This window comes from Belonocnema kinseyi, chromosome 2, assembly GCF_010883055.1.
Source record: "Belonocnema kinseyi isolate 2016_QV_RU_SX_M_011 chromosome 2, B_treatae_v1, whole genome shotgun sequence".
NCBI classification, from domain to species: Eukaryota; Metazoa; Arthropoda; class Insecta; order Hymenoptera; family Cynipidae; genus Belonocnema; species Belonocnema kinseyi.
In genome coordinates this window covers 166,743,335-166,758,178 of record NC_046658.1, presented here as the reverse complement: position 1 = coordinate 166,758,178, position 14,844 = coordinate 166,743,335, and the positions used below count along the sequence as shown (strand labels likewise).

The window sequence follows — 14,844 nt, the reverse complement described above, 5'->3', positions numbered from 1 at the left end:
TGGTACATTTTTAAATAAAAAAACTAATTAATTTTAAGTTTTATTTTCTACCAAAAAGAGCGAAATTTCAACTAGAAATAGAATGGTTGAATTTGCAGTTGAAAAAATTAGTTAAGTAATAGTTCATTACTTTGATAACGTTGAGAAACGTTTATAAGGCTGGTTTTATCAATAATCAAATATTTCTATAAACAAACAATTATTTTGAATGTTCAAAGTTTCTAAAATTATTTTAAAATTTTTAAATAACAATAATTGAAAACAATTTTTATCCCGAAACTATTTTTTTTTTAAATTATTGTTATTTTTAATTCAAAAAATAATGGAAAAAACTTTGAATGTTAAATATTTTAAATATTTTTTGTAAAAATATTTGAATATTGTATTTTTAATAAATAAATAATATTTATAAGAAATTATTTGTTTAAATTCGGGAATTTTCTTTCGGAAATCTCATTGTTCGAGAATTTTATTCAGCCTTAGTTTCTATTTTATTGAAATAGTGTAATACAGGAACATTAACTAGCATTAATTCTTGTTTCAAATTCAACAATTTGAAAGAAAATTTATCTTATTTATTTTAAAAATTCAATTATAGATCATTGGAAATCTACATATTTCATTTAAATTTTATTTTTTTTTGTGTAGAAAATTAAATATTTGTTAGCATGTAATCTTCTTGTTTAAAAATTCCAGTATTCTAGATAAATATTTATCATTCTAATTAAAAATTCATCTATTACGTTAGAAATAAAATTACTTGGTTGAAAGTTCAACTCTTTGCTGAAAATCAATTTTTGGTCGAAAATTTAATTGTTTTCTTGAAAATTTGTTTCTTTTCTGGTTGAAAATAATTAATTATTTCAACTGAAAATTTAACTATTATTCAATTTGGATATAACATAATTTTAGTTAAAAACTAATTTTTTTGTTGAACATTCATTTTTTGACTAAAAATTTAATTTATCAATTTTTGGCTAAAAAATGATATTTTTTCAGTTTAAAATTCATATTTTTTGGTACCAATTTATCTTCTTGTTTGAAACTTCATCTATTTGGTCAAGAATTCAACTATTTCAGTTAAAGATTTACAATTTTAGTTAAAAATTCATCACTTTCTTTGAAAATGTAACAATTTTTTTAAAGTTAATTTTGTTGTTGTTGAGAGTGAGCTTTTTGTGGAAAGTAATTTTTCAGACTGTAAATTCGAAAGCTGAAAAATTATCTCTTTCGTTGAACATTTATTTTTTAAATAAAAATTTAATTAATTAATTTTTGGCTAATAAATATGATCATTTTAGTTGAAAATTCATATTTTTTGGAGAAACTAATTTTCTTTTTTGAAAATTCATCCATTTGGTCAAAAACTAAACTATTCCAGTCAGAGATTAACAATTTTAGTTGCAAATTCATGACACCCTTTAAAAATGTATTTTTTAAAGTTACTTTCTTTGTGGAAAAGTAATTTTTTAATGAAAATTGAACTTATGCCACTTGAATATTGCATAATTTTAGTTGAAAATTCATCTGATTGGTTGAGCAGTCATTTTTTAAACTTAAAATTTAAATATTTAAGTTTTGGTTAACAATTTATGTTTTGGGTTGGAAAATCAACTATTTGGTTGAAAATCCAAAATTGTTTTGTTGAAACTTAAACTGTTTTGTTAAAAAAAATTTTTTTTGTTGAAGAACCGTAATTTTAATTAAAAATTCATTTATTTGGTTGAAATGTGAGCTATTTTATTGAAATAAATTTTTCTTTGCCTGAAAAGGAATTTTTCGTAGAAAATTTAATTGTTTTGTTGAAAATTTGTTTATTTTCTGGATGAAAATGATTATTTATTTGAACTGAAAATATAACTATTATTCAAGTTAAATAATCCACAATTTTAGTTGAAAACTCCACTCTTTGGTTGAACATTCATTTTTTGACTACAAATTTAATTATTTAATTTTGGGCTGAAAAATAATCTTTTTTTTTTTGGTGAAAATTCATCACTTTGTTTAAAAATGTAAGAATTTTTTTTAAAGTTAGTTTTTCTTTGATTGAAAGTGAGTTTTTTGTTGGAAAGTAATTTTTTTTAACTGAAAATTCAACTTATTCCAGTTAAATATTGTATAATTTTAGTTGAAAATTCATCTGTTTGGTTAAACATTCATTTTTTTAAACTTAAAATTTAAATAATTAAATTTTGGCTAACAATTTATCTTTTTTAGTAAAAAATTTTTTTTTTATTTCAAATTAAATACTCGTTGTTTGTGTTCAAAACTCATATTATTGTTTTAAAATGCAGCTATTTTAACTATTCTATTTTTTGTTAAAAATTGATCTTTTTTAGTGCTAAATTGAGATATTTTTTGAAATTTGTTTAATTTTATCAATTAAAATAAATGTTTTCTTTTCGATACAAATATGAATATTTTACTTTTAATTGACCGGGAAAGTTGAAAAACTTGACCGGAAAAAACCGGGAAATGGTCTGGAATTTGAAATCGTCTGCCGACTCGTCATCCTAAAAATTTAATTATTCAATTTTTTGCTGAAAAATATTCTTTTTTGTTGAAAATTCATATTTTTTGGTAGAAACTAATCTTCTTGGCTAAAAATTGTATCAAGTTGGTAAAAAATTTAACTATTTCAGTTAAAGATTTACAGTTTTTGTTAAAAATTCATCAGTTAGTTTGAAAATGTAACAATTTTTTGTGAAATTTAGTTTTTTTTTAAAGTGAATTTTATTGTGGAAAGTCATTCTTTTAAGTGAAAATTTAACTTATTTCAATTGATTATTATATAATTTTATTTGAAAATTTATGTGTTTAGTTAAACATTAATGTTTTTCAACTTAAAATTAAATTATTTAAGTTTTGGCTAACAATTTACCTTTTTTAGTGAAAATTCATTTTTTTTAAATTTTTCAGTTGAATACTCATTGTTTTTGTTAAAAACTTATATTTTTGTTTAAAAATTCAATTATTTTAAATATTACATTTTTGGTAAAAATTGGTATTTTTAAGAGCAAAATGTATATGTTTGTTTAAATTTGCTTGATTTTTTTTAACGGCATGATTTAAAATAAATGTTTTCTTTTCGAGAAAAATATAAATATGTTACTTAAAATTGACCGGGAAAGTTGAACAACTTGAATCGTGCTTTACCGTACAGGTGCAAGTTTTTTGAATTTGTTATTTATTAATTTGTTATTTAACTTAAAAGTTGCAATTTATTATATTTGCGATATTTACTTAGCCCCATTCATTGATATTTTTCCAAAAGGGTATATAATTAGTAAATTTACTTTTGTTGAACAAAACTGTAACTTGCAAATAATTATCCTGCATTTTATTAATTGTTATGGACAAATTAATACATATAACTGTAACCTGCTGCAAATTTGGAATTCAAATGTATTACTCACATAGAATTTGTTAGAAAAATGTAAAGAATCAATTTTTAATTGCAAAAAAGCAATAAATAATAATAATAGTTAATAATTTAAACAATTTTTATAAACAAATTGATTTATTCAGCATTTATATGCATATCAAATTTTTATTTTTTTGTGGAATCATTTATTTTTATATGAAGAACAAGAATAGTTAACAGTATAATTCTATGAAACAATATTTGGCAGTGACACTATCATAACTTAAATTGTTTATGAAAATTGTTAATAACAATGACAAACGTTGTTTCATGTAACTCTAACGTGCACTATTCTTACTCTTGACAGGAAAAGAAATAATTCCTCAGAAAACAAAAATTTCTATGCATATAAGTGCCAAATAAGTGAATTTGTGTATAAAAATTGTTTATAACAATGAAAAATATTATTTCATGGAACTCTAATCTGTACGATTCTTGTTTTTTACATGAAAATAATTTATTTCACAAAAAAGAAAAGTTTGCTACGCATATAAATGCAAAAGAAGTGAATTTATTTATAAAAATTATTTATAACAATGACGAATATTGCTTCATAATACTTTAACGCATACCATTTTTGTTCTTCGCATGAAAAGAAATGATTCCGTAGAAAAGATCAATTTTTTATGTATACAAAGGCCAAATAAGTGAATTTGTTTTTAAAAATTGTTTAAATTATTAACTATTATTGTTTTTTGATGCTCATTTGCCATTAAAAATTGTTTCTTAACATTTTTCTAACCAAATCTATGTAATACATTCGAATTCCGAATCAGATGAATTTTCAACTAAAATTATACAATATTCAATTCGCATAAGTTCAATTTTCAGTTAAAAAATTACTTTCCATAAAAAAATTAACTTAAAAAAAAACTTCTATTTTCAAAGAAAGTCATGAATTTTCAACTAAAAAAGATAATTTTTCAGCAAAAAATTGAATAATTAAATTTTTAGGATGACGAGTCGACAGACGATTTCAAATTCCAGACCATTTCCCGGTTTTTCCCGGTCAAGTTTTTCAACTTTCCCGGTCAATTAAAAGTAACATATTCATATTTTTCTCGAAAAGAAAAAATTTATTTTAATTGATGAAATTAAACAAATTTCAACCAATATCTCAATTTTACACTAAAAAATATCAATTTTTAACAAAAAAAAAGATTTTAAAACAATAATATGAGTTTTTAACACTAACAATGAGTATTCCACTTTAAATTTAAAAAAAAATCATTTTTACTAAAAATGATAAATTGTTAGCCAAAATTTAATTACTTAAATTTTAAGTCTAAGAAAATGAATATTTAACCAAATAGATGAATTTTCAACTAAAATTATACAATATTCAACTGGAATAAGTTGAATTTTCAGTTAAAAAAATTACTTTCCAACAAAAAACTCACTTTCATTCAAAGAAAAACTAACTTTAAAAAAAATTGTTACATTTCTAAACAAAGTGATGAATTTTCACCAAAAAAAAAGATTTTTTTCAGTCAAAAATTGAATAATTTAATTTTTAGTGAAAAAATGAATGTTCAACCGAAGAGCGGAGTTCTCAACTAAAATTATGGATTATTCAACTTGAATAATAGTTACATTTTCAGTTCAAATAAATAATCATTTTCAACCAGAAGAAAAACAAATTTTCAACAAAACAATTAAATTTTCGACAAAAAATTCCTTTTCAGGCAAAGAAAAATTAATCTCAATAAAATAGCTCACATTTCAACCAACGAAATGAATTTTTAACAAAAAATTTTAAGTTTCAACAAAATAATTTTATTTCCAGCCTAAAAGATGAATTTTTAACTAAAATAATAAATCTTTATATGGTATACTTAAATTTTTAATCAAAAAGAAGAATTTTTAAAAAAGAAGATTAAATTGCAATTAAAAAGATAATATTATATTTTTTTAAATTGAGTTTTAAGAAATTATGTTTGTAAAAAAGATAAATGTTCAACCAAAGAGATGATTTTTTAACTTTCCAATTTACAGTTTAAAAAAATACTTTCCACAAAAAGCTCACTCTCAACAACAACAAAATTAACTTTCAAAAAAATTGTTACATTTTAAAAGAAATTGATGAATTTTCAACTAAAATTGTAAATCTTTAACTGAAATAGTTGAACTTTTGACCAAATAGATGAATTTTCCAATCAAGAAGATAAATTTTTACCAAAAAATATGAATTTTCAACTAAAAAATGTAATTTTTTAGCCAAAAATTGATTAATTAAATTTTTAGTCAAAAAACGAATGTTCAACCAAAAAAATGATTTTATACCTAAAATTATGTAATATTCATCTTAAATAATAGCAAAGTTACATTTTCACATAAAATAATTAATCATTTTCAACCCGAAAAATTCCCGAATTTAAATAAGTAAAAATAATAATTTTTAATAAATATTATTTATTGAAATAGAATAATCAAAATTTGTATGTTTCGAGGTTTAAAAATTAGTGTTTGAATTTAAAATAACAATAATTCTATGAAAATTATATAAAAAATAAATATAAAAACACGTGTGCCTCAAACGAAAAAAAAATTTCACTCTAAATTTTCTCCGAACCTAATCAAATTTTCCAAACAAACTTTGCAGAATTCAATTCGGAACTGATTTATCTCGAAACATAATTTTTTTTTTAAATTAAAAATTCGATCTTTGAGAACAATTTCTGTAATTAACAAAAAAATACCACAAATTTTCAAATACAATTTTTCATCCATGAATATATTTTTTTGGAAGACTGAAAAATCCAGAAAAAGAAAATTCTCGAATAATGAGATTTTAAAATAGTTTATAATATTACCAAATTAAAAAATTCAGGAATAATGAAATTTCCAATAGAAAATTCCCGAATTTAAACAAATAATTTTTTATAAATATTATTTATTTATAAAAAATACAATATTCAAATATTTTAAATATTTAACATTTAAAGGCTCTACAATTATTTTTTTAATTTAAAATAACAACAATTTCAAAAAATATATTCGGGATAAAAAGTGTTTTTAATCATTCATATTTAGAATGTTTTAAAATAATTTTAGAAACTTTGAACATTCAACATAATTTTTTGTTTATAGAAATATTATTCATAAAATCAGGCTTATAAACGTTTCCACACGTTTAGTAAATTCAACTTTTTGGTCCAAAATTCGTATGTTTTTTTTTTAATTAATCTGTTTTTGCTTGAAAATTAAATTTTTTTGAGAATACATTTTCTTATCGAAATATTATCACTTTGCTTGAAAATGCAACTATTTTGTTGAAAATTTAACAATTTTCTTGAAGACTCATACATTTTGTTAAAATGTTCGGTTGAAAATTGTTCTTTTTTGTTAAAAAGTTGATCCACTTTGTTTAAACTTTTTTTTCTTAGTTACATATTCATCATTTTAATTAAAATTTCGCCTTTTTGGTTTTAAAATTTATCTTCTGGGTTAAAAGTTAATATTTTTTTGGTAAAGTTGACTATATGTGACTATTAGGTTAAATTTTGTTTTATTTGAAAAAAACAAATTTTAACTCAAATTCAACTTTTCTATTTCTGGTTGTAAGTTCGTTCCTTCTGAGTTAAAAATTAATTTGTTTACTTAAAAATTAAACTATTTTATTGTAAATATTATTATATATTATATTACTGAAAATTTTTGGTATAAAAGTTATGTTTTGGGTTTGCAAATTCAAATTTCTGGTCAAAAATTCCTATTTTTTTTGTTTAATCAAATTAGTTTTGATTGACAAATAAAAACATTTTTTTGGCAGCAATTTTATTATAATTGTTTTCAAATCTTCCGTATTTATATTTGAAAACCTTTTGTCATGTTCTCAAGTATTTAAAAATATTCTCTTCAAATTAATTTTTCAAAATAAAGAATCACTTTAAATATTCCTCTGAATCCTCAGAACATTTTTTATATTTTGAAACCTTTTAAAATATTTTAAGAAATTCAGAATTTTACTGAAAGTCTTCAAAAATATACATTTCATTAATTACAGGATATTAATTTAATTAATTTTTAAAATATTTTGCAATTTTTAAAATTATTTTCTTAACAAAAATTTTGTAAAATAACAAAAAATTGTCCCCGAAATGTGCAGACAATTTTTTTATTCCCGTTCTTAGCTCGAAATCTTCAAAAATTTACATTTGGTTTTTAAATGTTTTGAAATATTTTTAAGTTTAAAATTATTTAGTTAACTTTTCAAAACTTGTAATATCTCTTGAACTTATTCGATTATTTTTTAATTTTGGAATCTCGCAAAATAATTCCAAAATTTTAGGAAATCATTTGGAATTTTTTTAAATCATTTAATATTTTCCCTGGAATCTTAAAAAAAACATTTCTTATGTTATGAATGCTTTTATTTGATTAAATTCATTCAAATCTTATCTTTTTTAATTCTCAGTGCTTTCAATTTAATATTTTTTATTGCTGATTTTAGAACCCTTTCAATTTAAAATAATTAATTTTTAAACGATATTAACTCTATCTACAATTATTAATGAATTCATTGATCCAGTTTTTAGTATTTGAATTTGAAATTATTCGACTTCGGACGTTTTAACTTTAAATTATTAAACCAATAAGTGTTTCAAATTGATATTGTAGAATTTTGAAATATTTTTCTTCAAAAAAGTTTTTAAAACAAAATGAAAAATGGATCATCCAAAGCCTACGATAGGAAATAGTAAAGAGATGAATTCTGACGACAACGCAAGACCTTAATTGAAGCCAGGGGTCAAAGAGGGCCCTATCTAATATTCGAATAAATTACCAAAGTGCGTAGACTTTAATGTTATTTGCAAATTCAAGTGACTTATTCAAATTTAGAATCCCTCTTTGACACATGGCATTAATTTAGAAAAAATTTTTTTTACCTATAGGCAGATTTTTTCTCTTCATTCAAAAGAAAAATGCTAAAATTATCAAAGTATAAAGATTTGAATAAATTCAAACCACTTTTAAAGATTTAAAGAGATTTTTAAATATTTGAAAAGATTCAACAGATTTCTCATTTGGCCATGCAAAAATTTTCCTGTCTGAAAGACAAGATTATAATTTTTTGCGAAATTCCCTATTTCAAAGTCAAAATTAAAATCCTTGACCAGAATTCCACGTACCAATTGTGAAAATTATATTTCTTCATAGCAATTCCCTGTCCTAAACACAACATTATAATTCTTTACGGGGATTTTTCTATTTTTTATTTATTTATTAACGTATAAACTCAGAATTATATTTATTTATAATATTTTCTAAATAAACTCAGAAATAACTTCCTTTTTTTAATTTCGAAAAGAAGTTTCAAATAGTAAAGAATTCTTATTTGGAAAAGGGATTTAACAAAAATTAAAATCAAACAATTAATACTCTTTTCCAAAATTACCTGTTTCACGTTAAATTATAATTATTTACGAAATTTCCTGTTCAAAAGTACAAATTATAATTTTTCACGGAAATTTTTTTCATATTTAATTTATTTATAACTCAGAAATATAATTATTTGAGCAAAAAAATCCAATACCAAGTCACAATTAAATCCCTCTCCAAAATTACCTTTTCCCGAATGTCAAATTATAATTCTATACGAAATACCGTGTTTAAAATTGAAAATTATCATTATTTTATGAAATCTCAACAGTCTTAGAGTCGAAATTATTCTTCTTTACTGAAATCCCCTTCCCCAACTCAGAATTATCATTCTTTTTAGAAAATTCCGTGTTCCCAGTCAGAATTATATTTTTTTTATTGAACAAAATTTTTGCGGATTAAAATGGTTAATTCTAACAAACCTTCGTGACTGTTAGTTAGGGGCTCGTAAAGATCGTAAGTGAGTGTAGTTTCGTCTGGAAGACGAATATAAACTCGTTCTCCTATTGGCCATGGACACCGAACTCTTCCAATTATGCTGTGGATAATTGTCTGAACATGTCCACTGAAACCCCATAATCTCGTTGGTTTGTACCTGAAAACAAAAGCAACAATTGAGCATTTGCTCCACATTCACTCTCCAATTTTAATTTCTTTTCAAATTTTTAATAACGATCCATAATGATTGATAATGATTCATTATCGATTTTAATGATTTCGTATATCAGAGGTTTCAATTAAACCTCGAGAGATAAATAAAAGCTGATTAATCTAAAGGTAAATATTGTCTACTTACAAATTAAAAAATATATAAGGCACTGACTTAAGTATATTGGAATTTTTCGTCACGATAGCATTTGTCTTACGGAAGATCTTTAATACGTAAATAATAAGGAAATAAATTTTTTTTAATCAAATTAATGTAGATGTCACATTGAATTCAATATGAAATTTTTTAAATCCTTAGATTTCGAGTCGAAACTAAAAAATTTTCCACTTGAGATAATAAAAACTGAACTGCAAGTGAAAGGACTCAAAATGGAACTGTTAAATTTTGGACTTTTAAAATTTAAATTTAAAAGTTTTTAATTAAAAAATTTTGTATTCCAATGCTCAATAATTTATGCGTATAAAATTGAAGGTACTAACATTTTTTAATATAAAAAAATACAAATCCACGTTATGATTTTCAATGCTCTAAATTAAAAAATCAATCAATGAACCTTAAAATTGTCAAAATTATATAATTTTAAGGAATTTTAAGCTAGAAACATCAAATGTTGAAAAACTGAACACTTTTTGAATTAGAAATTCCATTATTTTCTTTTTGAATAGTTTAAACATCCTTGGAAAGCTTCAAAATTTTATTTCAAAATCTTGAAAAATCTAGAAGTTCTATTAGATTGGTTTTAAATTTTAAATTATTTTCGAAATTTTTTCAGAACTTCTAAATATCTGTCAAAATAAATTAAATTTTTTCCTACAATTTTCATAAAATCCTGCAAATTTTAGAAAATTTCTTTACAATTTGGATGAATAAATAACAATTTAACATTTATTATTTGTAGGCGAAATTTGAGTAATCTTAAGAGATAAGTAGAAGTTTTGAAAAGATTCAAACTTAATGTAAAACTTGAAGTGATAGCCTAATATAAAACAAAATGTAGATATTCGCAAATTTTAAACAAAAAAATTAGATTCTTTTCAAGAATTGTGAAAGGCTTAAAAAGAATAAAAACATTTTCATAAAATTCCTAGGTAAATTAAAAATAATTTTTCATTTTGAAAAATTATTTTAAGAGAATATTTAAAAAGTTTTTCAAAGATTTACACTAAATTTTGAAAAAAAATTCTAGAAGATTTTAAGAAAACTTTCTAAAATTTGCATGATAATTTTAATATTTTGACAACTCCTAAATATCTTTTAAATTACTCAAATTTTTTCTACAAATGTTCACTTGTAAATTATAAACCAAAATTTAAAAATTTCACTCACAAATTAAGCATTTTTCGAAATTTTAACGATTCCAGGTTTTCTATGTCCAAAAATTCAGTTGAAGATTCTTTACTTTTGAATATTTGGTTTCAACTTACTTCTCTTAAATAAAAATCCAAATATTGCTAAATATTTGATAATTAATCTTTTTTTTTAATTGAGAATTTCAAACTAAATGGGTTAAAAATTAAATATTTTAGACTAAAACAATATTTAAAATTTAATAAAATCCTTTAATTAAGAATATATTATTATAAAGTTATTTTTAAGATGGAAATAGTTTATAAACTTTCAGTCACACGTTCACATTTGTTTAATAACTAAGACTTGCAAATTGAAACCGTTTAAGTTTTAACGTTAAAATCTGAAAATTCTTAAATTTTTAAATGGTTTAAAATTATTTTGTTAAATCGCTGTTGTTCACTTTTTATTACTTAAAGTACAGCTAAATTTAAAACAATGTATTTATTTATTAAATCATAATGTTTTAATTTATGTTTAATTTTAATTAAAAATGTAAGCTTAAAAATAAAGATTTCAAATTTTTAACGTAGAAAAATTTTGAATTACGCATTGTAAGCTAAATAATAGCATAATTGAAAAGCATAAAAGTTCAACTATTTTTTAAAAACTTTTAAAATCGAACGTGGACAAATTTTTTTCTACAAATTTGTAAAATTCCCGGTAAAAAAAATTCACTGTCATTTACCGGTATTTCCCGATCTCAAAAAATTCCCGTGCATTTCCCGGTTTCCCGATCCAGTGGCCACCCTGATATTGCAATTTAAATCAAAAATGTAGTTTAATTTTTCAGTCAAAACAGATTTTCTACCAAAAGAGATAAATTTTCAACCCAAAAAGTTGAGTTTTCAAGTTAAAAAGTCGAATTTTTTAGAAAAGAGTTGATTATTAAACCCAAAAGAATTGAATTCTCAAACAAAAGATATTAATTCTGAATCAAAAGTTTAACAGTACAGTTTTTAATTTTTTTTATTTGACCAAAAAAAAGAGAGAGAATTTTCAGACAAAAAGAATGAGTTTTCTATTCAGAGATGAACTTTTATCCAAATAGTTTGATTTACAAACTCCAAACATAAATTTTCAAGAAGAAAATTAATTTTTAATAAAGGGGCATATATTTTCAAACCAAATAGTTCAATTTTCAAACAAAAAGGACGTATTTCAAGGAAAATAATTGAATTTTTAACCAAATAATTGAATTTTCTACAAAAAAAAAGATAATTTTTCTACCAAAACAGTTGAATTTTCAAGTTAAAAGATCATTTTACCAAAGAGATGCATTTTTAATTTTAAAAAGTTGAGTTTTCAATACGGGAGACGAATTTTCAACAAAACAGTAGCATTTTCAACCAATAAGTAACAGTTTTAAGCCAAAAAGACAACTTTTTTAATAACAAAAGTTGATTTTTAACCAAAAAAAGTTGATTTTTCACCAAAAAACTACAATTTTCAACAAAAAATGACTCTTCTACCTTTTGGTTCCAAAAGGAAGACTTTTTCATCTAAAAAGACGAAATTACAACAAAACAGTTGAATTTTCAATAGAATAGTTGCATTCCGAATAAAATAGTTGAATTTTCAAAAATAAAAAAGTAATTTTCAACCAAAACGATGCTCTTACAACCTAATAATTAAATTTCCAAAGGAAAGATACGATTTTTCAACAACGCAGTTGTATTACAACTAAATGGTTGTATTTTCAAGTCGAAAAGATTAACTTTTGACCCAAAAAATAAGATTTTTTAACAAAATAGTTAGATTTTCAAACAAAATAACTACATTTTCAACGAAATAGTAAATTTGAAAATAAAGCGATGAATTCTAAACTCAAAAATTTAAAGGAGACATTTTAACAAAATAGTTGAATTTGCAAGAAAAGAATTAAATTTTCAACTAAATAGTAGAATTTTCAACCAAAAGAGATGAATTCCGAACTAAAAATGTAATAATAGACTTTTTAATTAAAAAGAATTGACTTTCAACTAAAAAGATATTATTTCCCACCAAAACATGGATTTTCAATCTTAAAATTCTGAACCAAAAATAGTTTCTTGAAAACAGGGAAAAAGGGGGGAATATGGAAAGGAGTGTCAAGTCACTAATTTATAATGCAGACTTTTTATAATATTAATATTACTTCGATAATACTCAGAATATATTAAATAAAATAATATTAAAATATCATTATTGAGTATTTAAAATATGTCTAATTTTGTTTCTAGAGATAATAAACCTACAGTGGACAATACCCAGTGGGCATAATATTCGGCGACGTATTTAAGACATCGTTACGACATTTTTTACGATATTTTAACGACAATTTTACGACATCCTATGTCCATGTCGTTATGGTTTCTTTACGATATTGTAAAAACGTCGTATGATCTGAGGGTGTCTTTACAATATCGTAAATACAGCGTTACGACACGGACATAGGATGTCGTAAAATTGTCGTAAAGATGTCATAAAGACCTCGCCAAGCTTTGTGCCCACTGGATGATTAATTACGAGCAAAAATAAAATCGAAATAAATCATTTTAATTGATTAGCACGAATATTTTCTCAGTTATTAATTGCATTTGATTAATTATTTTACATACATCAGTATTTTGAATTAAAGATTATCCACTGTATGGAGATTTCCCCCCATTTAATTTTCAATATTTCTCTAGACATAAGAGCTATAGTGTTGATTATATCTCCTTTTGGATATAGACCGAATTAGTATGTGAATCACGTGCACATGGTCTATAGCACAATCAAGAAAACTAGTTTTTGCCGAGGTCTAGGTCAGCTCAAGTGATCAATCCTTCGTCTTGAATGGCTATGTTGCTTATGCCTATTACCTACGACCTAAAGAACTTGTTCGCGAATTACTCGCAAATCACCTGCACGAATGTTTTCACGCAAACGCGAACTGTTGATTCAACTAGGGACAACCTCCCCCTACAATGGATAATCATTATTTAAAAATACTAATTTCCAGAAAATAATTATTTTAATTTAATAAAAAGTTAAATAATTATACGTGCTAATAAATCGAAATTAAAATTAATTATTCTTATTTTATTCTGTCCTTATAATTATTGATTATCCACTCTATTTTGCTTTATTCACTGTAGGCACTGGGAGTTTTGTCCTACACTACTTCAACAGTTTACAGATAGACAATTATCATATTAAAATTTTTTTAAGCTCAGGGCTATCAAAGACTGAAGTGCCAGAAAAAAACTAATTTAAGTTCAATTCTGACTAAAAGTGATTACTATTCATACAAAAAGGCCTGTTATCAGGGTCACCAAGCAACCTGGTTTATCAGAACATTTCCTGATTTTTTAATACTGTCCTGACTTTCTGATTTTTTGTGCTTTGTTCTGATTTTTCAAGCTCAAAAACAAAAATGCCCAATAAATTTGTTGTTAATGGTTCTTTTTTTTGTCAAAATTTTTTTGTCAACATTCATCCTTTTCGTTTGAAAATTCTTTTTATTCGGTGGAAAATCAATTCTTTTATTTGGGGGTACAAATGTCTGGTTGAAAATTGATCTGTTTTAATTGGTTGACATTTTCTTCTCAAGTGAAAATCTATCTATATTTTTGAAAATTCAACTGTTTTATCTAAAATACCTGTTTTTGGCTGTGATTCGGATTTGAATATTTCTTTAAAATTGGTCTTTTTGGTTTTTTTTATTCTCTTTTTGGATTTACATTTTATATTTCTTCAATTTTGCACATTTGGAATTGAAATTTTCTTGACTTTCAATACATATATATGTGTGTATTTATGTGTTTTCGTAGAATCTTAAACAGGACGATTTTAACGACTCTCGGAAATGACGTACTCGTAAGTCGACCCTTACATTATCTTGTGTTTTCCATAACAGTTTCGTGGTAACTATGAAAGAGAGCGGTCTTTTATGTACTCGGTTGGGGAAAAAGAAAAATAGTAATTCATATCAATTCATTATAATTTTACAATAAAAAAAGAAAAAAAGAAATTTTAAACCTACAAACTAAAAATA

The 14,844-nt window shown here is 23.1% G+C and overlaps 1 protein-coding gene across 1 annotated transcript in view; it reads right to left on the bottom strand.

Annotated features, from left to right (window-relative positions):
• Window positions 1-14,844, bottom strand: part of LOC117167029 (abhydrolase domain-containing protein 2) — a 59,887-nt gene that overhangs the window by 16,333 nt on the left and 28,710 nt on the right. Inside the window, exon 2 of the mRNA XM_033351585.1 lies at window positions 9,229-9,401. Coding sequence (XP_033207476.1) covers window positions 9,229-9,401 — 173 coding nt within the window. The remainder of the gene's footprint in view (window positions 1-9,228; window positions 9,402-14,844) is intronic.